Source organism: Muntiacus reevesi, chromosome 6 (genome assembly GCF_963930625.1).
Source record: "Muntiacus reevesi chromosome 6, mMunRee1.1, whole genome shotgun sequence".
Classification (NCBI taxonomy): Eukaryota; Metazoa; Chordata; class Mammalia; order Artiodactyla; family Cervidae; genus Muntiacus; species Muntiacus reevesi.
In genome coordinates, this window is record NC_089254.1 from 27826574 (window position 1) to 27852306 (window position 25733).

General features: G+C 36.1%; 1 protein-coding gene across 1 annotated transcript in view; it reads left to right on the plus strand.

The window, feature by feature from the left end:
- Positions 1 to 25733, plus strand: part of ABCB5 (ATP binding cassette subfamily B member 5) — a 114562-nt gene that overhangs the window by 54590 nt on the left and 34239 nt on the right. The window contains exons 14-19 of the mRNA XM_065938846.1: positions 2639 to 2800; positions 6456 to 6593; positions 14748 to 14891; positions 15843 to 15947; positions 16131 to 16208; positions 23747 to 23830. Of these exons, the coding sequence (XP_065794918.1) occupies positions 2639 to 2800; positions 6456 to 6593; positions 14748 to 14891; positions 15843 to 15947; positions 16131 to 16208; positions 23747 to 23830 (711 nt within the window). The remainder of the gene's footprint in view (positions 1 to 2638; positions 2801 to 6455; positions 6594 to 14747; positions 14892 to 15842; positions 15948 to 16130; positions 16209 to 23746; positions 23831 to 25733) is intronic.

Below are 25733 nucleotides of genomic sequence, written 5' to 3' on the forward strand. Positions count from 1 at the left end.
TGTGGTTGGCATACAGTTGGGTCTTGGTGGTATACTCAGTCTGACAATCTTTGGGGCATTTAGACTATTTACATTTACTGTGATTATTAGATCCCTTAGAGAAGGAAATGGCAAACCACTCCAGGATTCTTGCCTGGAAAACACCGTGAACAGAGGAGCCTGGCAGGATACAGTCCATGGGGTCACAAGAGTTGGAAATGACTTAACGACTAAACCACCCAATTTAAATAATCTTTGCTGTTTTTTCTACTCTTGTTTCTATTTTCCTCATGTTCTCCCTTTACATGGATTAACTGAATACTATTTATGATTCCATTTTATCTCTTTTATAACTATATTAGCTCTCTTTTTTATTTCAGTGATAGGTTTAGGGTTTAGAGTATATACCTTTAACTTATCACCATCTACCCTCAAATGACATTACATCACCTCACGTATGGTAAAAAGCTTACTTCCATTCCTCCCTTGCTGGCCTTCAAGCTATTATTATTATTATTTTCTAGCAAGAGATGCAAGAGACGTGGGTTGGGAAGATCCCCTGGTGTAGGAAATAGCAATCTTCTCCAGTATTGTTGCCAGGAAAATTCCAAGGACACAGGAGCCTGGCGGGCTACAGTCCATGGGGTCACAAAGAGTCAGACATGACTGGGGCAACTGAGCATGCACAATAATAATACACATATGTTATACACTTATGCATGTGTTATAAACCCCATGCTGTTAATACATTGGGCTTGCCCTCAGTAAATAGTCAAGGGTCTGCTGCCTGAAAACAGTTAATAGTATAAAAGCTATTACTTACAGCAAAATTTCCATCTTTGAGGCATGGTACCAAAAATACTGGTACCTCTCATATAGTAAAAAATCTTGCATTAGTATACTTCCACAACTGAGCAACTTTCACTTTCACTTCACTTCACCAAGAATATTAATCTGCACGATAACCCTAAAATATAGGTAGCATAATTTCCCCCACTTAATAAATGAGGGAACTAGTCTAAGATCTCAGACCCAAAAAGTGACAGAAAAAAGGCTGAAACCTAGGAACTGTGACTCCAGAGAACACAAATGATGAAGAAATTATTGAAAATTAAACTTTCCTTTATAAGCATGGTATACTTTATAGTCTATATATGAGATTGTTTGCCATTTGTACATAATACAGGAAGTTGGACTTCCCAGGTGACTCAGTGGTAAGGAATCCGCCTGCTAATGCAGGAGACATGGGTTTGATTCCTGGGTCAGCAAAATCTCCTAGAGGAGGAACTGGCAACCCACTCCAGTATTCTTACCTGGAATATCCCATGGACAGAGGAGCCTGGCAGGCTACAGTCCCCAGGGTCACAAAAGAGTCAGACACAACTTAGCAACTAAACAACAACATTAAGTCCATCAATATATATGTCAGAGTAACTGTATTGTGAGTTTTAATTGAAACAGTGGGTTCCATTCCTAGTTTATTGTTTGCTTAGCTATTCATTCAGTGTGATGATCCGCTTGCAGTGTGATGATCCGCTTTCAAACTAAAAACATCAAGGGCAATTTGGTGCCAGTCATATTATCTCATACTATTTTTTAAAAAGATCTAAAACAGGGGTAGGCCTGCTGAGGGCAGTAATAACTACTCTATCTAATCTATGTGACAGAAGGTGTGGCTTAACTGTGATACAAGTTTAGATGCTTTGAATAATAATTACAGTCTGATTATTAGAATGTTGTTGAGGTCATGACAAGAAGGAACACTGGTAAAATATACATGACATTAAATTTACCATTCTAGCCATTAAAGAAAACTTTACTGACATATACTTGACTTACAATATTATATAGTTTCAGTTGTACAACATAGTGATTCAATATTTTTATAGATTACACTACATATAAGTTTATTCTAAAATTTTAGCTATATTTGCTGTGCTACATTTTTCTGTATGTATATAGTACTTGTTAAAAAGTTAAAAACATATATTATCTTGAATCTGTACCTTCCTTTTAGAGATGAAAAATAAAATAATTAGTTACTTTTAGTTACTGATAGCCAGGCTGTTGTTAGGTGGCTCAGATTAGTCTTTGGTTTCCTTTTCAGCTCTAAGATACTGTGTCAGTGTGTTTTTAAGTATTTTTTCATTTATTTTTGGCTGAACTGGGCTTGCTTTCCTGTGCGAGCAGCTGCAGTGAGTAGGGGCTGTGTCTCGTTGCTGTGCATAGGCTCTCTTCGTGGTGGCCTCTCTTCTTGCTGACCGTGGGCTCTAGGGTGCGAGGGTTCAGTAGGTGTGACTCACGGACCCTAGAGCACAGGCTCAAAAGTTGTGGAGCACAGGCTCAGTTGCTCTGCAGCCTGTGGGATCTTCCCAGACCAGGGATCAAACCCATGTCTCCTGCATTGGCAGATGGATTCTTTAACACTGAGCTACCAGGGAAGCCCTACTATGGTTTTATAAATTCAACAGTTTGGAATCTAACTTCCTGCTTTTTCATTTTAATTTCTATTGGCCTTTCAAATCAGTTAAAGTTTTCAAATTTCTATATCCAAAGGTAAGATTCTTTTATGCTTAAATAATAGTATAAGAAATTTTCCTGAATATTCTGAGTTTATTATTCCTACTAACATTCATTTTCTATGCTTATTGCTTTATAGGCAAGCAAAGGTCGGACTACAATTGTAGTAGCTCACCGGCTTTCCACTATCCGAAGTGCAGATGTGATTGTGACCATAAAAGATGGGATGGTGGTGGAAAAAGGGACACATGCTGAGTTAATGGCAAAACAGGGTCTATATTATTCACTTGCAATGTCACAGGTAATGTTCACATGACATATGTTATGTTTGCATATTTTAACTTCTCAGAGATCATCCCATGCTAGGAAACAGAAGTTCTGAATTATTATCTCATGTTTCATGAGGCAATCAAGAATATTAATAGTTCCTTAGTTAAGAAATTCGGTGTGTCTAATATCCTCAGCATTGTTATAGATAATGATGAAAGTTAAAGAACTAATTACTGTGTGTGTATATATATATTTATATGCTGCTGCTAAGTTGCTTCAGTCATGTCTGACTCTGTGTGACCCCATAGACAGCAGCCCACTGGGCTCCGCCATCCCTGGGATTTTCCAGGCAAGAATACTGGAGTGGGTTGCCATTGCCTTCTCCAATATATATATACACACATGCACACACACACACACACACACACACATAGTATTTTTATCTAATATTTGCCATGCAGATAGTGAATAGGCTTCAAAGTTTGTATGTGGCAGATCCAGAAAAATCTAACTCTGTATGTTGTGATCTTTTTGTTAAAACACAAAGAACTATAACGCACAATTCCTACTTAAAGGCTTAAAACTCAGCTACAGAGGTAAAATGCAGAATCATGCATACAGATGCTACAAGCTGTAGAAATAAGAAGCAAGATTAATGGAGACATGAATCCCATGAAAGTATTTGTGACGAAATCTTGAAGGCAAGCAGGAGGGTAAGGAGGAGAAATCTAGGTAATATGGAAGTAAGAAGGAACTTGGTTTGCAGATCAACAGAAAGGAGACCAGTCTTCCTTAAGTAATAATAAGTGTTGTGGGAATAATGGAAAATTTGGATAATGAAGATCAGACCATGTAAAGATTAAGACTTCCTGTGTAGGAAGCACCTAACTCAGTGCCTAGCATACAATGGGCACTCAAAAAATATCTGCTAAATGAAAGGATGTATAATACATATACATACTGCGTAGATACCACATTATCACAGGTACACCAGAAAGCTCATGTTAGGTAATCAGGAGGATATATGACAATACTGGGGCATGCTGACAAATCCCAAATTTGGGATCCAAATTTCTGCATGTCATGTGATCTACCCTACTGAATTTCACAGTTTTTTATTAGGGCACATTAACATAAGTGGTAGTGATTAGGCTCTAGCTGTCTTCTTCATTCTGCCTTCTTCTCTTAGTCAAGAAGGCAGCGCTCTTTCCAAGGGGTCTTCTGCAGGCAACTAATATTAACCTTTTTTATGGTTTATTTTACTTCTTTAACTTTCTGACTATATTTTTTATATCAACATTGTTATTTCACAAATTAGGAAATTTAGAAAGCTATGAGCCTATATCTCACAAAACTTAAAATTTCAAACCCCAGCTTTCTCCAAATGCTAGAATGAAGGATTTTTAAACACAACCTATAAAGCAAAGATCGTTTTAAAAAAAGAGAGAGAGAAAATAAAAAGTTTGAAAATGTCATCTCACATTGATTAATTTTAAAATTTCTTTATTTCAATTTTATTTCCTGTTAGGCCATATTCCTCTTTAAAGATAAATTTTATGTGTTATTTGCCAGCTGAATTCACCTGATTGTCATTCCATAGTAAATGTAAAAATTTATGAATTTCAATATCTTCAAGCTAATAATTATAAAAAATAAAAGGAAATAATTGTAGTCAAACTAACCCTATTTTAAGATTCTTAAAAACTACTACACTGAGATCTTTCTTTGAAGCAACACTTTTTTCATTATAGCCAAACTAAAACTCCATTTTTAGGTATGAGGTTAAAGAGTTCCTCAATGTAAGGAAAACAAAAATGGAGTCTTTATGTATAACTGTGTAAAAATTTTATTCAAAACCTTATTCAGAATGGATTAGTACTCTATGATTGTCTAAAATAATGTTCATTCTGCTTTAATAATATAATTTTAAATATTAATACTCAATGAACAACTCTAAATTCTGGGAACTGTATATAGTAAGCATAACATACATGATATCTGCATAAACAGTAACACAGTTCTGAAACACTGGATGGATTTATTTGCTACCATTGCCTGTAGTGTCCAAATGAATCAGTTTATGATAATTTATGATTTTCATAAGTATTACAAAGTTAATGCTGCTAAAGCAGCACAGCAAAATGGTTACAGTCATGAGCTCTGTAGACACATCAAGTGGAAATCCTTACTCTGCCACATAGTAGATTTAGGACAGTGAGTAAGTTGTTTAAATTCTCTGTCCTTCAGTTTTCTAATATCTAAAATGAGGAAAATAATAGTAACATTAAATGAGTTCATTCATGTAAAGTACTTAGAACTATTATTGGTGTAATAAATTTTAATATATTACTGTTCTTTGTTATCCAATCAAATTTTTAAGGAAAGTTCAAACTGTGGTTATTATTGTAACCATGTACCAATTAATGCTGTTAGTATTTATCTAGAATGCACATAATTATTTACATATATAGCGAGTCTGTGAGTTTCCTTTAGTGAGTTTCCACACGAAAATGAAATAAAAACAGGTAGAAATACACACATACCCAAACTCTTTGCAGTTGTTATTTTGTCTAGCAAACTTCTCAGCAAATAGAATTGTTCTTGCTCTGTAAGCACCTCTTTAGAAAATTTTATTATGAGAAGTCAAAATTTTATTTTAAGCTTTCCATAAAGCTCCTGGAAAAAAATGCCAAATAAAAATTTTATTTCTTAGTAGGGAAATTTATTGAAAAAAGAAAGTGATAGCATAAAGGAATGTCTGATTCAAGATATTAAGATAGCATAAGGCTGGTTAAAGTTTATGTACCTTGAAATGACTGATTAATAGTTGTTAACCTGGTTAAAGAATCACAGTGTCCCTAGGAAGCCCTATGTGTACACACTCTCCTTTGCATCTGAAGTTACCTAAGTCTTACCATCTGTACTCCCCACCCTGGTTGGGCCTTCATCATCCTAACCAAGCTCTTCATTTCTATCTTCACCTCTCCTTCCATATCTTCATAAGGAAGTCACTAAAACTGGTCTTACTTTCTGGAGTAGCAAAAAAAACCCAAGACTTAACCCAGACTTAAAGGAATCTGGTTTAGAACTTTATCCTAGTCTGATTTAAACAATTTCTTTAAGGTTAATTTGATGTCTTTGGAATTTCTCATTCTTTTGGAGCTGGTCCCACCAAATTTGCTTTTTAGTTTCTTTGGAATGGGCAGCAGTGGCCAGCCTGCAAAGTGTTATTGTCTCCTGAGATCTATCTCATACCTAGGGCCAGCTTCACATTTGAGTGCCTAACTTTATGTTATAAATTTGCAAGCTCCAGAAAAGGCTGGGAAGAAGGAATCAGAGAGAGAGAAAGATAAGGTATATTTGAATCATCGCCCTCACAAAGCTCATTTTACTAAGATCTGTTCTTGCTAGTGGAATAATTGTTTTTAATTAAGGCATTATTTTCTGTGGTTAATTATACAGGTCTTTGGGGGGAAAGACACAATAAGCTATTGTCACTCACTAACCTTTTAGTATGAGTTGGGCTTGCTGGTTCTGTATTGAATCTAAAAACTTCAGCAAGAACTGCTCAGAAACACACCACTTTCAGTAACAAAGGCAGTACAATTTTAGAGGGATGTTTAATAGAGTTGCGTTGAATTTTTAAGGCATTATTCTGGTGGTAACATGGGTTTTCTTCATTTAAGGATATTAAAAAAGCTGATGAACAGATAGAATCGGCTTATTCTGCTGAAAAAGATACCAGCTCAATTCCTCTGTGCTCTGTGAATAGCATGAGGTCAGATTTTACTGACAAGTTTGAGGAATCCACCCAATATAAAGAGGTAATGGGTCAACTATCAACACGTTACCAACATGTTCTCCAATGAATTTTGGTACAATCCTTATAATATATTTAGAACGTATTTATTATAAAATGTTATTATAGCACTTAGGTTACCAAACCTAAGTCTTTGCCGAACTTCACACTAATATCACTGTGACGGTAAGAAAGAAGCCTTCAAATAAGACTACACTGATGTCAGAGGTCATTATTGGGGCCGGAAATCTTACGAGAATCCTTTCCTGTATGGCAAACCATGGGATAAAACAGTGGCTCGGCTGGTGTGGTACCAACAGCGATGCTCAAGATCAGTCTAAGTCAGATCAAGACCCAGATCCACTCCACTCACTGGATGCAGATAAGCACTAGCACAGACTGGATCCAGTCTTTCAACCCCAGGGTACAACCCTAATTGCTTTGTTCAGCTGGGCAAGGAGTACTTCTTCCCATGCTCGCTTCCCTACACCTACCCCCAGGCTCTTCCTGAGTCCAGATCAGTCTCCTTTAAGCCTCCTTCTGTCTCATACCTCTCTGTACTACCTCTTCAGTCTTCATTCTTACCTCAAGTCTAATGTCTCTTTCCCATTCAGCCTCCGTTTTCTTAAAATCCCCAGCACCTTCTTTGGAGCTCAACTTCCACTCTAACTCTTTTCCTCAGCATTCTTGCATAAAACATAATTCCATCTCACCTCAGCCTGTGATTCTTCGAGCCTCCTCATTCCCTAAGTCCAGCTCTCTCCTCAACCCCAGGCAACCTCACTCAGTCCTTTGGCTGCTTCTCAATTGTAAACTCATACACCATGAAATCTCTCACCTCAGCCCCTGAATATTAGCTTCTGTTTTCCTAAACTCCAGCTCCCGTATCATCCAGTCTTATCTTTGATTCACTATTTCTCACAAACTGGAGTTCCCTTCTTCTCCTTGGGTTGACAAATACTTGAGGTTGAATACCCCTTAGCCATTCCCACCATCTTCCTGCCCACTGTTCTCAGTCTCATCTATTATCTGTCTGAAGCCCTGGGATGACCTGCCTCAAACCTCCTCCTCTGCCTTTCTCTGGCACTGCCAGTCTGTTGCTTTTAATTCTAGATGCAGTTTTTTCCCTTTTTAGGTATGTGATCCTACATAGCATTCACATTTATATGTTTGCTTATCTATTAATTTTCTTTAAAAAATGCATTTATTTAAGCATTAAAAGAACAATATTATGTAAATAATAGCATAGGTAATTTGCTCTATGGCAAAAGGCCTGAGTATAAGAAGACAGTACAAGAGTTTATACTGTATAAGCGTTTGTGAAATGCTGTGCAAGAGTGTAAAAAACACTATGTTAAAATATCTGTTAATAGCTGCTGGACCTCTCACTGTAATTGTTAAAAACAGAATGAAAGTCCACCTTGAAGTCTGAAAATTCACTAGGTATATAAAGAGGAATTTAAAAATCTGATAAAGGTGAAAATCATAAAATTAAAAAACAACTCGGACTTATAGAGAAAATGATAGGGTAAATTTACACTCCAATACAACTGCTCTGCTCCATACACATAGTAATGATAGATAAAACATAAAAAGGGAAAAAACAATAAGACATAGCCAAACTCCAAAACAAGATAAATATCTCTATCTACTAGAAACAGAGCAGAAGTACCAAGTGGTTAGCTAGGCTTCCGTCTCACACCTACTCTTTGTTCTTGTTTTTTGTTAGAGTTTAGTTGCTTTAGAGTGTTATGTTAGTTTCTGCTGTACCACAGAGTGAATCAGTTATGCACATACACACAGCTACTCTGTTTTGGATTTTCTTCCCATTTGGATCACCACAGAGCACTGGTAGAGTTCCCTGTACTATAAGGTAGGTTCTCGTTAATTGTCTATTTTATAAGTAGTGGTAAAAGGAGGCTACAAACTTGGTTACCAGTGCCTGGTGCTATCGTGAGTAGGAAATTCAGATCCTGGAAGGAAGGATACAGTCCTACCAAGTGAAGCAAGCCAAACCTCAGCTCCACGGCCATATTTGTAAATCATTTTTTTCAGACTATAGTAATGCAATGAGAAGTGAACAGAGACTATAAGAGCAAATAATGAAATGGAAAATGTGAAGTAGGATTTTAGAACAGAATTAATAGGAGGTTGGGTTGAATCAGAAGACAGAAACCACAGAATTTGAACAGACGGTTTAGTGTAACGAATCATTAGAGAATCAAAGTAATGGGAATTGGCTAGCTAAAATTAAGAGAACACTCAAGAATGCAGACGCAGGAGAGAAAAGGTGCCAACCAATATCCTTGGGGTGAAACAGAGACCCAAGGAAGAGCCCTCTTTATTCCCTGCAACTAAATGACTCAGTGGCTAACAAAGAAGATGCCAAGGTACCTTGCTGGTGAAGTTTACTTGAAATCTGTCCTTTAGGATGCCAGGGGAGGGTCTGAGTTTCAGAATAAAAAGATTCAACATTGTTTGGAAGTCATTTCTTCCCAAATTGGGTCCATAGTTCAAAGCATCCCAGTCAACATCTTAGCAGATTTTTTGTAGAATTTGTCAAACGGATTCTAAATGGAAATTCAAAAGGATAAAATGAGAAAAACAACTTTCATAAAGAAGAACAAAGTTGTAGGGTTTATAATTACTAATTCCAATTTTTAGTATAAAGCTATAGTAATGAAACTAATGTGCTCAGTTCAGTTCACCAATTTTTAGTATAAAGCTATAGTAATCAAAATAATGTGCTATTGGAACAAAAATAGAGAAATAGATCAATAGAACAGAAAAGAGAGAATCAAGAATTAGACCCACACACATATAGTCAGCTCTTTAGACAAAAGTGCAAAGGCAATTCAATACAGAATAGATAGTCTTTTTGAATTTTATTGATTGATTGATTTTGGTTGCACTGAGTCTTCGTTGCTGGGCAGAGACTTTTCTCCAGTTACCACAAGTGGGAGCTACTCTCTAGCTGCTGAGCATGGGCTTCCCTTTGCGGTGGCCTCTCCTGTGGCTGAGCACAGGCTCTCGGGTGTTGCAGGCTTCAATAGTTGTAGCACCCTGGCTCAGTAGTTGAGACTCGTGGGCTCTAGAGTACAGGCTAGTTCTGGAGCATGGGCCCAGTTGCTCCGTGGCATGTGGGGTCTTCCCTAACCAGGGATCAAACCTGTGTCTCCTGCATTTGCAGGCAGATTCTTCACCCCTGATCCGCCAGGGAAGCCTCAAAAATATATAGTCTTTTTAAGAAAAGATGCTGAAAGAAATACCTATCTATCCAAAAGAATCATTTTCAATCCATACTTCAAAGCACAGATGAAAATTAACTATAAATGGAATTCGGACATTACCAAAAAGCTAAAAATAGAAAATTTTCATAAGAAGATAGAGTAGAAAATCTTTATGACTTTGAGTTAAGCAAAGATTTCTTAGCTAAAACACCAAAATCACAATTTGTAAAAGAGAAAGATAGATAAGTTAGACTTCAAAATGAAGAAAATTTCTATTTGTAAAACTTTTTTTTTTGGCTGCATCACAAGGCTTGCAGCATCTTAGTTCCCTGGCCAGGGACCAAACCTGGCAGTGAAAGCACAGTGTCCTAGCCACTGGACTGCCAGGAAATTTCCAGTAAAGCTTTGTAAGAAATGAAAAGATAGACTATAAACTGTAAGAAAATATTTGTAAGTCACATATGTGATAAAAGACTTGTATCCAAAATATACAGAGAACTCCCAAAGCACAGTAATAAGAATACCAACAACCTAAGAGGAAAATGGGCGAAATATTTTAATAGATATTTTGCCAAAGAAGATATGCATATGGGAAATGAGCATGTGAAAATACGCCTAACATCATTAGGCATTGTTGTTTAATCGCTCAGTCGTATCTGACTCTTTGCAACCCCATAGGCTGCAGTATGCCAGGCTTCCCTGTCCTTCATTAGGCATTAGAGAAGAACAAATTAATTATAATTGAGATGTCATGATACACCTTTTAGAAGAGTTAAATCTAAAAAGATTGTACCAAGTATTGGTGATGATCTGGAACCCTACATTTTGCTAGTGGGAATAAAAAGTAGTAATCCCAATTTGGAAAAATAGTTCAGCAATTTCATTAAAAGTTAAACATGCACCTACTATGATCCAGCCATTCTTTTTCTAGGTTTTGTTGTTGTTGTTGTTAGTTGCTAAGTCGTGTCTAATTCTTTTTCGACCCCATGGACTGTAGTCCTCCAGGCTCCTCTGTCCATGGGATTTCCCAGACAAGAATACAGGAGTGGTTTGCCATTTCCTTCTCCAGAGGATCTTCCCAATCCAGGGATCAAACCTGCATCTCCTGCATTGGTAGGAGAGTTCTTCACCACTTAACCACCAGGGAAGCCCTTCTAGGTGTTCACTCAAGAGAAATGAAATTATATCTCCACACAAAGTCTTGTATGTGAATGTTCATAGCAGCTTTATTTGTGATAGCCCATAACTTGGAATACCCCAAATTTATGTCAAGAGGTAAATTGTGGTCTATCCAAACAATGAAACACTTCTCAGCAATGAAAATGAATGAAATATTAATTCATGGAATAGCATGAATAAATCTCAAAGCAGTTATTTTGAACAAAAAGAAGTCACATGGAAAGAGTACATACTATGTGATTTAATTTATATATATTAAAAAAAATCTCTAGAAATTGCAAAGCAGTCTATAGTGACAAAAATATATCAGTGGTTGTAGGGAAAGAGCATGGGCAGCTGAGAAGTGTGGAAGAAAGGGATTAGAAAAGCAGGAGGAAACGTACCAGGGCAAGGAGTATGTTCATTATGTTGACTGTGGTGATAGTTTCATGGGTGTGTACGGAAGTCTGATCTTATGAAAAGGTACACTTTATATATGTGTAGCTTATATGAAAATTATAACTCAATAAAGCTTTAAAATATATCAGATTAAATTTTAAAATTTTAAGAGATTTTTTTAACTTTTAAAAATCCTTTCATATCTCTTTATGAAATGACTCTAATTTCTTATATTTTTATATCAAGTTCTCTTAAAACACACTATTAATATAACCTATAACACAGTTAGGTAGTCCAGACTCTCATGACTTTACTAAAACTTTTCATTTCATTTTTATTTCAATTTATTCTTTTCCCTCTTTATAGCATTATTTAACTAATACCCTTTTTTCAATCTTTTTCATATTTTTAGAGGTAAAAAGGTATTTACAGAAGCTGATAGACCTCCTACATTAGCTGGCTCTGTAATGTACTGATATTGTGTCCTGGGACATGCTTGTAGTTTCATTACAATATGAGATAATTTTGTAAAGAGTTTGACAAAAAAGAAAATTCATGTTTAGGACTTCACAAAGAGTTGGAATGGAACTTTAAAAATTTTTCTATATTCTGTTGGATAGTGACCTAACTGAAAAGTGAAGCTGTTTATAATGATAATCCTCAGAAAACTTCAGAAGAGAAGATAATAGATAATCAAATTATTAAGTGAAAGTGTTAGTTGCTCAGTCGTGTCTGACTTTTTGCAACCTCATGGACTGTAGCCCACCAGGTCCTCTGTCCATTGGGATTCTACAGGCAAGAATACTGGAGTGGGTTGCCATTTCCTTCTCCAGGGGATCTTTGCGACCCAGAGATCAAACCCAAATCTCCCACATTGCAGGCAGATTCTTTACCATCTGAGCCACTAGGGAATCCCCCAATATAAATTTGGTTTAGCCATCCTGAAAATAAATTTTAAAGGCTTTAGAATTTTAAAAGTTCTTTTGTTCAAACAATAGAGCTTGTATTATAATTTCCAGGCTAAGATTAAAACAAGAATTATATACTATTTTATATCTTACCTGAAATCTTTCTCTGATTATCAGGTTCATAAATTTCATTACTTCAACAGTGAATGCCATGAGGAAGTTTCAACATATAAAATGCCTAGTAGTTTGCTACCTAGATTCCTATTCAAAAGAATTACTCACCACAGAATTTATTCACAAGATTTTTGAAATTTCTTAAATAAATCCCCTAAGTATTCCAGACAAGAGAAAGGAGAGATCATTATTATGTTATTTATCCTCTGATCATCATGACTACTACCCCCCCCATAGTACCCTCCATGGATCAGGAAGGACTGGCAGACACCCGTGTTACTTGCAATATTCATTCTCTGTTTAAGATCCAAGATTTTTCATAACACTATCCTTCCTTTCACAATAACATCAATAAGAACTAACATTTATTTAGTATTTATTGTTGTTATTCAGTCATTAAGTCATGTCCAACTCTTTGACCCCATAGACTTCAGTGCACTAGGCTCCGTGTCCTCGCCCAAAGTGTTTTCAGATTCATGACCATTGAGCCCGTGATGCTATCTAACCGTCTCATCCTCTGCTGCCCTCTTCTGCTTTTGCCTTCAATCTTTCCCAGCATCAGGGTCTTTTCTAACTAGTCAGTTCTTCGCATCAAATAACCAAAGTATTGGAGTTTCAGCTTCAGCAGCAGTCCTTCCAATGAATATTCAGGATTGATTTCCTTTAGAATTGACTGGTTGGATCTCCTTGCAGTCCAAGGGACTCTCAAGAGTCTTCTCCAACACCACAATTCAAAAGCATCAATTCTGCAGCACTCAGCCTTCTTTATGGCCCAACTCTCACATCCATGCATGACAACTGGAAAAACCATAGCTTTGACTATATGGACCTTTGTCAGCAAAGTGATATGTCTGCTTTTTAATATGCTGTCTAGGTTTGTCATAGTTTTTCTTCTGAGGAGCAAGTGTGTTTTAATTTCATGGCTGCAGTCCCCATCCACAGTGATTTTAGAGCCCCAAAAAGTAAAATCTGTCACTGCTTCCATTTTTTCCCTATCTATTTGCCGTGAAGTGATGGAACTCGATGCCATGATCTTAGTTTTTTGAATGTTGAATTTAAGCCAGCTTTTTCACTCTCCTCTTTCACCCTCATCAAGAGACTCTTTAGTTCCTCTTCATTTCCTGCCGTCAGAGTGGTGTCATCTGCGTATCCGAGATTGTTGATATTGGGTATTTATTGTGTGCAAATACTGAGATAAGCTTAATTCTGAAAACAATCCTCTACTCAGCATAAAAATGAATGAAATAATGCCATTTGCAGCAACACAGATGGACCCAGAGATTATCATATGAAGTGAAGTAAATCAGAGAAAAACAAATATCATATGATATCATTTATATGTGGAACCTAAAAAAAATGATACAAATGAACTTACTTGCAAAACAGAAACAGACTCACAGACTTAGAAAATAAATTTATGGTTACCAAAGGGGAAATGTATGGGGGAGGGATAAATTAGGAGTCTGGCATTGACATATACTCACTATGATACATAATAATAATCAACAAGGCCCTACTGTATAGCACAAGAAACTCTACTCACTATTCTGTGGTAACTTACCCAAGAAAAGACTCTGAAAAAGAATGGATATACATATAACTGAATCACTTTGGTGTATGTCTGAAACTAACACAACATTGTGAATCAACTATCCTTCAATATAAAATAAAAACTAAAACAAAAAACAAACAAACAAAAAAAAACAGTCCTGTAAGATAGGCACTGTTATCTTCCTTGAAAAGAAAAGGAAAGTGAGCCATGGTGATTGTAAGTAACATACTCAGATATTGCAGCAATTAACTTACCCCAAAACAAGCTTTTAACCAAGGCATTAGAAAAATGTTTCCATAAATAGTCATGAAACTGGAAAACTTTCAAGCTTAAAATGCTAGAAAAACTTTTACCTTCTGTCTATGCTGAGTTCCTATCTAGATTTTTGTCCTATGCTAGGGCATGTTATTCAATCCAGTTTAACAGGTATAAAGGAAAATATGCCTGTCATTTCTTCTAAAGTCTTAGCTATCAGCACTTGTGTGTTAATTTATACTTTTTTAATGATAGTGACTGAGTGAAATGCCAAAAGGTGATAAGTTGCACAGTCACTTTTGTATAAAATTTATTTTATGTTTTGATATTGTTATCAGTAATATAGGCAGTAAATTTTTTATAAAAGAAATTCTGCTTTCTTCTCTATTACCTATTATATTTAATATTTTATATTATAGATCTATTCAAGATGGGCTAACTTTTTAGATTCCATTATTCTCTCAAACTGGGGTTATAACCAAGGTATTTCATTTTATCTATAGACAAATCTTCCTGAAGTTTCTCTATTAAAAATTTTTAAATTATATAAGTCTGAGTGGCCTTCTGTGGTTCTGGGGACACTGGCTTCTGTTCTAAATGGAACTGTTCATCCAGTATTTTCCATCATCTTTGCAAAAATTGTAACTGTAAGTAAAACTAATTTGCTAATATTTTTAACCATTTTAAACAAAGTGTGACCTGAGAGAACAGACCTAGGGTACTTTAACTCAACATGGGGAAAATTGAGACGTGCAGTGGGTTACCCCTAGTGTGGGATCCATGATAGAACGGTTAGCTAATGTTCTCAGGGGATAAGCCGGCCTCTATTGTGAAGTGTTGGGCTGTACCTAGTTAGCTGGGCAATCAGTAAAGAAATTGCTTTGTTTTCTAATTCTAACTCCAGTGCTGTATCAGCATTCCAAAACACTGAAGTAGTAGAAGAGACAAGTACGGTTACTCTTTCTTTCAACTGGTCTCAACAATGACCATTTTTTATTACCAGTCAAAAAGAGGAAATAAGGAGTTTTGGACTGTGCTGGGGACCCAGGAGAGCTGATGAATTCAAGGATCTTATTAGAACCATGTTAAGTCTTCAGTTTTAACAATAGCAACAGCCCAAGTCTGGATGCTGTGTCAACATAGATACCAATGTATGTATAGTTACTAATTTTAGGAATAATTTCTAGAGACTTGTCAAAGTCTCATATTACAGGTGGTACTCTGAATAGAGAAATATTAAGAAACCTGAGTTATTAGAAATAATATTTCAATTAGAAAACTAATTTCAATAGTTTCTTTGAAAATATACAGTGATATTAATAGCAGATAGAGGACTCATTTGTCTGACCCCTTATTGATATATCTTAAGTGAGAGGATTTATGATGAGTTATTTTTTATTAAAGTAGTGAGTTATTTTTTATTTTACGTAATGAATGTAGAGGATAGAATAAGGTGCATTTTTCCCCCAGAAATATGTGGAAATTATTACTTTGAAATTCATTTTTCAAAGTAATCCTAATGAATAGATATTTTAGTTCTTTTCTTTCTTTTATATTCTTCTCCAATCACCTGATTTAAAAAATCTACTCCTTTTCAGATGTTTGAAAATGATGATAAAACCACATTAAAACATGATGCAGAAATTTATTCCATGATATTTGTAATTTTGGGTGTTATTTGCTTTGTCAGTTATTTTATTCAGGTAAGCTTTTAATGAATTAACTGTGTATGTGATTACTGTTTTGTGTCATCCTATTTGAGTTAAAAATAATAACTAGATATAACTAAATAAAATACAAATAAGTAAATATAGTAACTAAATATTCCAAAGAAATGGAAAAGATAGTTAAGAATAAATGTAAATTTTTGTTTGTTTCTTTTCCAGGGATTATTTTATGGCAGAGCAGGGGAAATCTTAACCATGAGATTAAGACACTTGGCATTTAAAGCCATGTTATATCAGGTTGGTGTTTAGTTGCTTTTATCCTATTTTATTTAAAACGTGTTTTTAAATATTCTAGGTTTTAGTTTTTTCTTCATAAACATTTTCCTGACATAACCTTTCCTTTGATCATTTAAAAGCATCCTTTTTGTGTCCCAAGCAGCATCTGACATCAAAATTCTTGTGGTGTACTTTCCTAACAGAAGCAAGTCAAAAATGCAACTTACAGAAAATAAGATTTAGAGTTCACTCCTTGTTCCTTGCATTTATGTTGGCAAATCTCTTTCACTGTATAGTGTTTTAGAATCAGAATGGAAGGCTAACTTAAAACTGAAAAGGAGTGTTAAGAACTACAGTATCTCGAAGAACATGTTTAAAAAGGAGGAGTTAATTTCTATAGTGCTCATTCACTGCTGACTTCTTAAAGCAGTCATTCTTTCTGCCCTCATCAGAAGAGTCCTGAATTCAGATAATATCTGTCTAGCTTGCCACACACAATCATTCATACCTATGAAATAACTAAAAATATGTGAATCAAATAATAATCTTGAAAAGTGAGTTGTGAGGGCAAATGGCAGGAATGTCTCAGATTGGCACCTCTAAAATTCTTTCAGGAGGCTGAGGTGTATTGGGTAACCCTGAAAGCCAGTAATCATTTGAAGTCCTTTGCCACACTTTCTGTCACCAGAGCTCACCATGCAGGAGCAAATAGCTTCCTGCCAGGGTCATTTCTTTTCAAAAGTAGAGTTACTATCCTTCCAGTTGAGTCATCAAAACCAGTTTTTACATCTTGTGACTTTTAGCAGTAGTGCTCAAAGGACTGCTGAGTAACAAAACTCCTCCACCTTTGTGTGCTGTTAGAGGATTACAGATTAAAAAAAAAAAAAAAAAGAGTAAGTTTCCCATAGCAACCTGATGCTTGGAAGCAGTTGGTACTTAACATCCTCTCTCAAAATGTCCTGTTGACAATTGGAAGCATTCAATCCAGAAAAACAAAAATCTACTTGATGGATCATAAAACGATTTAAAGACTGCACATCTTGTCTAATTCTCATTAAGCTTGTACTTTTGTTTTCTATAAACAGTTTATGTTTTTACCTTAGATCTTTGATGAAATTAGGTGTGATTTCAATTGGCTAATACTATATTTCACATTTGTTGAAAGTTTCTGCTCATTTTTGTTTTTCTTTGTGTATTTATGTTTTTCCACATTAAATGACATTTGTTTTCAATTTCCAGGAAGTTTTGAAAATGTTCTCTGAATTTCTGAATATCTTAAATAGAAGAATATAAATTTTAACTTTTCCAAGTACTACTTTGAACTTCTTTCTAGAGGTTTACAGGATGCTTTTGGTGGAGTATCCTAAAGGCCACAAGCCAGTTTAACCAGTGGATATTGTTAATCCAACATCCTGATGACTGATATTGGACGTTAATCCTCTGCCTAGCATTAGCTATGTGACCACAAGGAGAGTAACATTCTTGGATTAAGTAGTGTCTACCCCTCCCCCCCACAAAAAGTAGTGTCTGCCCATGAGAATACACCTACCTGTAAACTATAAGCTCTCCTTCTTCAGAACATACAAAGACACAAATAGAAACTGTACTATTCAGCAGATATTATCCAATTCTCCCATAAATTCAACTGAACCCCTTTCAGCTCACCATTTGTTTTCCCTCTTCATTCTTCAGCACTCTTTTTGCTTATTTGCTTTTTTAAAATTGGAAAAAAAGAGTAATGTAATTGGCCTTTTCTTCATAAATGTCTTAGAAATTTCACTTTTGTCTGTTAGTAAGGGAAGTTCCTAATGTACAGTTTTTCCCTAACTCCTATTACTTGTTTTTTTCCCCTGAGATAAGATTTTTTGTTTTTTGTCTTAGAAAGCATGCTGAAACTTGCAGTGCTTTTTATAACCATTTTGAAACCTCAGTTGAAGTTGAGGTATTTATGGAATCAGGTGTGGTCTTTTTGTAGGTATAAAATCTCTATTTTATTTCATCACTTGAGATCCTTCCAGTTGAAAAGAATGTTCAAATTGTTGCTGACTTCAGTGATTATAAATAACTCATTGCTTATTATGTTTAAGGGCTTCTCTTTTTATTTATTTATTTATTTTTCCATCTATTTTTATTAGTTGGAGGCTAATTACCTTACAATATTGTAGTGGCACCCATTCTACAGCGTGAAGTAAGCCAGAAAGATAAAGACCAATACAGTATACTAACGCATATATATGGAATTTAGAAAGATGGTAACGGTAACCCTATATGCAAAACAGAAAAAGGGCTTCTCTTATGGCTCAGCTGGTAGAGAATCTGCCTGCAATGTTGGAGATATGGGTCCGGTCTGTGGGTTGGGAAGCTCCCCTGGACAAGGGAAAGTCTACCCACTCCAGTATTCTTTTCTGGAAAATCCCACGGACAGAGAAGTCTGATGGGTTGCAGTCCATGGGGGTCACAAAGAGTTAGACATGACCAAGTGAGCACACAATGATAAATATTAGCCTATAGATCTATTTGGCTTTTTAAAAGATGTGAAGTTTATTTTTGCCTATTTCTCTCTAAACTGAATTGGGTAGGGCTTTGGCACGGAGGGTGGAGGGGGGAGGCGGGAGGGGGCTCTAAATCATTAGATGATGGCATTAGTGGAGATCACTAAGGAATTTCCAAAAAGATTTGAGGTAACAAATCCTGAACCAGGAAAAACGTATCATGAAACTCAACTGTAATTCTTCAGTTAGATGGGAGGCAGAAAAAGGTTTTGATTAAAAATTCTGGCATTTGGTTGCCTAGGTTTAAATCCTGGCCTGAGTTCTTTCCAGCTGTTTGACCTTGAGCAAGTTACTTAATCTCTCACTACCTCCTTCTTCTCATTTATAAAATATTAATAATCATGGTATCTGTCTTATACTTGTGATGATTAAATGAGCAAAAACATACCAAGCACTTACAATGCCACTACTGTAGTTTTTTACTTCTAGTAGAATTATTGGCAGGAAAATGGGTTTTCTAGTATCGGAAAACTTAATGAAACTAAAAGTTGCTCAGTCGTGTCCAACTCTGTGACCCCGTGGAGTGTACAGGCCATTGAATTCTCCAGACCAGAATACTGGAGTGGATAGCCATTCCCTTCTCCAGGGGATCTTAGCCTAACTTATAATCATTTTGCCATTAGGAAGATAAGAAGCAAGCTAATTTTTACTCAATACCATCTGTGTTCCAGAAACTCTGCTAAGTGTTTTAGCACATAGTACCTATGCTGAAAAGCAAACCTTAGAGTGAATAATTGCTGACTTGTTGAAAAGCAAGTTTGGATATCTTGCTGATTGAACATCAGATAAGGACTAAGACTAGTCATACATGTATCCTTTGCCTTATGTATTAGAGCAATTACTATACTATAGAATCAAGAGTGTAGTATTAAATAATAAATTCTTTTTTATACTTCATATTGTATCTAAAACTTCTTTGGGTATTCCACGTCGTGCTGAAATATAGAAATAATTGCACAGTGTAAACTATACGCACACACATATACACATACATATATATATATATACATATAAGTGCATTTGTGCATGCTCAGTCAGTCAGTCATGTCCAAAACTCTTCATGACCCCATGGACTGTAGCCCACCAGACTCCTCTGTCCATGGGATTTCCCAAGCAAGAGTAGTTGGCAAACCACTGCAGTATACTTACCATGAGAACCTCATGAACTGTATAAAAGGCCTTTTAAAGAGATATGGCACCTAAAGATGAGTCCCCCAGATCTGAAGATGTCCAATATGCTACTGGGGAAGAGTGGGGGAGAATTACCAATAGCTCAGAGTGAATGAAACAGCTGGGCCAAAGCGGATACGATGTTCAGTTGTTGATGTGTCTGGTGATGCAAGTAAAATCTGATGCAGCAAAGAATAGTATTGTATAGGAAAACTGGATATGGTCAAGCAGGAGATGGTAAGAACGTTGACATCCTAAGAATCAGCAAACTAAAGTGGACAAGAATGGGCAAATTTAATTCAGATGACCATTATATCTACTACTGTGGGCAACAATACCATAGAAGAAACAGAGTAACCCTTATAAGCAACAAGAGTCTGAAATACAGCACTTGGGTGCAACCTTAAAAAGGACAGAATGATCTTGGTTCGTTTCCAAGGCAAGCCATTCACCATCACAGTAATTCGAGTTTATGCCCCTTCCACCGGTGGAAGAAATGGAAAGAATACATGGATGAACTGTATTTAAAAAGATCTTAATGAACCAGATTACTACGATGGTGTGGTTAGTCACCCAGAGTCAGACATTCTGGGGTGTGAAGTCGAGTGGGCCTTAAAAAGCATTGCTGTTAATAAAGCTAGTGAATGTGATGAAAATCCAGCAGAACTATTTAAATCCCTAAAGGAGGATGCCATTAAGGTTTTGCATTCATTATGTTAACAAATCTGGAAGTCCCATCAGTGGCCACAGGACTGGAAAAGGTCAATCTCATCCCAATTCCCAAGAAGGGTAGTACCAAAGAATGTGCTAACCATCAGACAGTTGAACTCATCTCCCATGCTAGTAAGGTCATGCTTAAAATCTTGCATGCTAGGCTTCCGCATTATGCAAAACAAAGACTTCCAGATGTCCAAACTGGGTTTAGAAAAGGAAGAGGAACTAGAGATCAAATTGCCAACATTCGCTGGATTATAGAGAAAGCAAGGGAATTTCAGAAAGACTTTTATCTCTGTTATATCGACTATGCTAAAGCCTCTGACTGTGTGCATTATGAAAAATATGGAAAACTCTTAAAGAGATGGGAATACCAGACTGTCTTACCTGTCTCCTGAGAAACTGTATTTGGGTCAACAAGCAGCAGTTAGAACCCTGTATGGAACAACTGACTGGTTCAAGATGGGGAAAGGAGTACAACAGAGCTGTCTGCTGTCACCCTGTTCGCTTAACCTATATGCTGAGCACATCATGAGAAATGTCAGGCTGGATGAGTTACAAGCTGGAATTAAGATAGGTGGGAGAAACATCAACAACCTCAAATATGCAAATGATACCACTCCAATGGCAGAGAGCAAAGAGGAAATAAATAGCCTCTGATTGAAGCTGAAGGAGGAAAGTGAAAGAGCCAGCTTAAAACTAAATGTTTTTTTAAAAAACCAATAAGATTCAGCCCCATTACTGCATGGCAAATAGAAGGGGAAAAGGTGGAAGTAGTGACAGATTTCCTCTTATTTGGCTCCAAAATCACTGCGGACAGTGACTGCAGCCATGAAATCAGAAGACGATTGCTTCTTGGCAGGAAAGCAATAACAAACCTAGACAGGCTGTTGAAAAGCAGAGACATTATTCTACCAACAAAGGTACTATAGTCAAGGCTATAGTATTCCCAGTGGTCATGTACGGTTATGAAAGTTGGACCATAAAGAAGGCAGAACACCAAAGAATTGATGCCTTAGAACTGTGGTGCTGGAGAAGATTCCTGAAAGTCCCTTGGACAGCAAGGAGATCAAACCAGTCAATCTTAAAAATCAACTCTGAATATTCACTGGAAGGACTGATGCTGAACTTGAAGCTCCAGTATTTTCATCATCTGATTCAAACAGACGACTCATTGGAAAATTCCCTGATGCTGGGAAAGATCGAGGCAAAAGGAGAAGAGGGCATCAGAGAATGAGATTGCTGGACGGCATCACCAATACAATGAAGATGAACTTGGACAAATTCCAGGAGATGGTGGGGGACAGGGAGACCTGGTATGCTGCTGTCCATGGGGTCACAAAGAGTCCAATATGACTGGGTGACTGAACAACAACAACAGAATCAGGAATGTAATATTAAATAATAAATTATTTTTTATACTTTTACTTTATATTGTATCTAAAACTTCTTTGGGTATTCCATGTCATGTTGAAATATAGAAATAATTACACAGTGTAAACTATATATATGTATAAATATATATATGTATATATATTCTATGAGTGCATGCTCAGTCACTCAGTCCTGTCCAAAACTCTTTGCAACGTCATGGTCTGTAGCCCACCAGACTCCTCTGTCCATGGGATTTCCCAGGCGAGAATACTGGAGTTGAGTCGCCATTTCCTTCTTCAGGGGATCTTCCCAACCCAGGGATCAAGCCCGCTAGTATACAATAAAAACCAAGTAATGTCTTCTAGATCAGGAGCGCTGTGGTTAAAATTACCGCTCATGTGTGTTCACAATAAGACAGGCTCTTGACTTGGGTTCTGTTCTCAACACCACTACAGTATAGTGCAGATTGTGATCTCTATAACATGCCCTTTGAGCACCTAGAACCATAAATTGTTTGGGATACCTTCCCAGTCCAGAGGTTTACAGAGGAGTGATGTCATGCTAGGACTGCAATCCCCCGACCCCTCCCATATTCGTCCACAGGGGCTTTCTTCTTACACAGCAGCGTGATTAATGCACCACCTTCTATGTGTCTTCTTTTTGTTTCCTTAGTTGGCAGAAATGTGTTACCTGGGCATCAGGGCCCTGGCTGGGTTGTAGTAATTCAACAATTCTTTTGCTCTTCACTCGCTAAAAATCAATCATTTTTAGAGCCAGTCTCCACATAGTTTTAAGCCATAAGAGGTTTAAGTAATTTGAGTGCATGGGAGGAAACATTCAATAGCTAAGGAAAGAAAGTCAGCATTCCTCAAGTTGAGAAGTGCTAAGTGCTATCTGTATTTGATGTTGAAAATGAAATCGGTTATAACATTATGCTTTTATTGTGTGTATTCTTGACCTATCAAATTGCATGCTTTTTTTGCCTGCAGGGGTTTTGCAGCAGGCTTTCTGCCTTTTTAGCTTCTCAAAATGCCCAGTACTTATAAGATCTAGGTGGGAATGTGAAGTGTCAGGGAAAATCTTGCGTATCTAGGTCCTGAAGAGAAGGAAACAGATTTTTAATTTTTTATTTTATTTTTTTACCATTTCTAAGTTTAGACAGAAAGTTTGGAAATGTTTCTAAAGTGTGTTGTGCATTACCTTACGTTTTTAGTAAAATCTGCTCTCCACAAAAATTACTTGTGGAGTAAAATTATCAATTAAATTGGCAGTTCAAAATGATCATTTTAAACACTGATTATTATATAGTGTTGTAGCATGGTAATGAGTCCAAGCTGTTGGGCTTAAGTTCTTTGGTTAGTATCTACATATAGATTTTTATGAAGTAAGAAACAAAACTTATTTGCTCCATAAATTTTAAGTGCCTGTGAGTAAAGAGGCAGGCAAATAAATGCCTTCAAAGTTAATATAGTGCTTCCCTGGTGGCTCAGGCAGTAAAGAATCCACCTGGAATGCGGGAGACCTGGGTTCGATCCCTGGGTTGGGAAGATCCCCTGGAGAAGGGCATGACAACTCACTCCAGTATTCTTCCCTGGAGAATCCCCTTGGATAGAGGAGGCTGGCGGGCTGCAGTCCATGGGGCTGCAGAGTCGGACATGGCTGGGCAAATAGGCATACAGCACAAGTTAATGTAGCACAATCACAAATCAAAGCATTTTTTGATAACCATTTTAACTCTTTTTTCTCTAGGATATTTCCTGGTTTGATGATAAAGAAAACAGCACAGGAGCCTTGACAACAATATTAGCCATAGATATAGCACAAATCCAAGGAGTATGTATATTGCTTTTATTTTTAAATGGTGTATGTTTGTGTTAAACATGAATGCTTGTACACATATGTGTCTTTGCATATATGTGAGCTATGCTGAGATGACCCACGTCATTAAGGAGACCAGGTAAGTCTCAGGGCTAACAGAGAGCTCTCAATGAAAGATATAAGGAAGCCTTTCAGTTCTGGACATTTTTAACTAAAAATAAAGGGCGTTTAGGACATATAATAGGATAACCAGAGGACTACAGAAAATACCAAGAATGAGCTAGACAAAAAGCTCAAAATTAGATAGTAATTCAAGATAAAGTAACAAAATTAAAACACACAAATAACTTGGAAGTTTTAAAAGAAAAAAGTTTAATTTTTACTTTCCCCCAGAAAATAAAATCTCATTTAACATAATATGTAACAAGTTAAATTCATGCGTATCTGGAAATGATTCTGTGCTATTGTTATACAGATCAAGTTAAAGAGTTATGTGTAATCATGACTGGTCACAATAGGCGTAAATAAAATTCACCCTTATGCACAATATTCAAAAGTAACAACAGAATGACCAGCATAATGTATGTCAAAGTGATGCTTAAATAAGTATGGGGAGTAGGATAGTATGGAAGAGATAAAGAGTAATTTATTAGTTTTCATCCAGTTATTTTAATAAAATTAATCTTCTATTACAAGTGGGATTTCAACTACGATTGAGAAAAGAAATGCAAAACAAAATTTTTCCACTTTGAATTTAAGTGAGATAAAGTTTTTGATCTCTTTGTTAAAATAAGAATTCTACCAGAGTTATAAACTTTCCTTTTTCCTTATGCATGTGGAGAAAAGGAAAGTCAATGATGCACCTCTGAATGACAGAAAAATCTTAACAGGTTTTAGTTGTTGTTATTGTTTAGAAATACTGAAATGTTGATTACAGCATTGCTATCAGAGCAACAAATTGTCAACTAAAACAACTCTTCAAAATTGCATTTTCCTTTAGAAGCTATTTCCACAAGACATGGCCACTATTCTAATTTTTGTAACTTTTGCAAAACCTCTTTGTTCAATATATACATGCAAGGAGATAGATTTCTAATACTAGAGAATAGAGCAAGTTGGTGACAATTATAAACATTCACATGCTTCTGTATTGGTTTAGAAAACTAATTTTATGATGTAGAAAGACCTAAAGAGGAAAGGGGGAATCATCTTCATTGCTTCCTGAAACTCTTATTTATAGTTTTTAAAACAAGGCTCTAAATTTCATTGGATAGCATTTAAATTTTAAAGTAAGACTGAGAAGTTGGGTTTTACTGATATAAATGGGAAAAAAATGATGGATAGAATTTCACTTAGTCATTAAATAATGAGGATAGTAATCCTCCATAGCACAAAAGAATTAGATGAATGACAACATCTGTATTCAGAAATTCAAGGTTTCACTAAATTTGGCAGAAATATCAGTCCCTATAATTCCATTTGGATCTCCATTCTACAAACCTTGTTTTTCTTTCTTTCTTTCTTTTTTTTTTGCTTTGCTGTGTGAATGTTTTTCTCTTACTACCTATCATCATTCAGATCTTTTAAGAATTCAGTGAAATAGGTATTCTTACTACCAGCTATACTTGATAAGTAAGACATTTCTTTAAGTAAGTATTTACTTGAATGAAAAGAACAAATTAGTACTAAAGACCAACATTGCTTTCCTAAAATCTCTTAGCTGTGTCAAATGATAATGTTGTCTCTCATCAAGAGAAATTAATGAGAATATTTGTCAGTGTGGTTCCATATAAGCATTTGACTAATACCATTTGATCATTTGAAAATTCCTGTTGCAGTTAGTAACTGTTGTTCTCATGATAACTTCTGGGCAAGTCAAATCATTTTCATTGAATAAGAAGTAGCTAAAGACTAGATG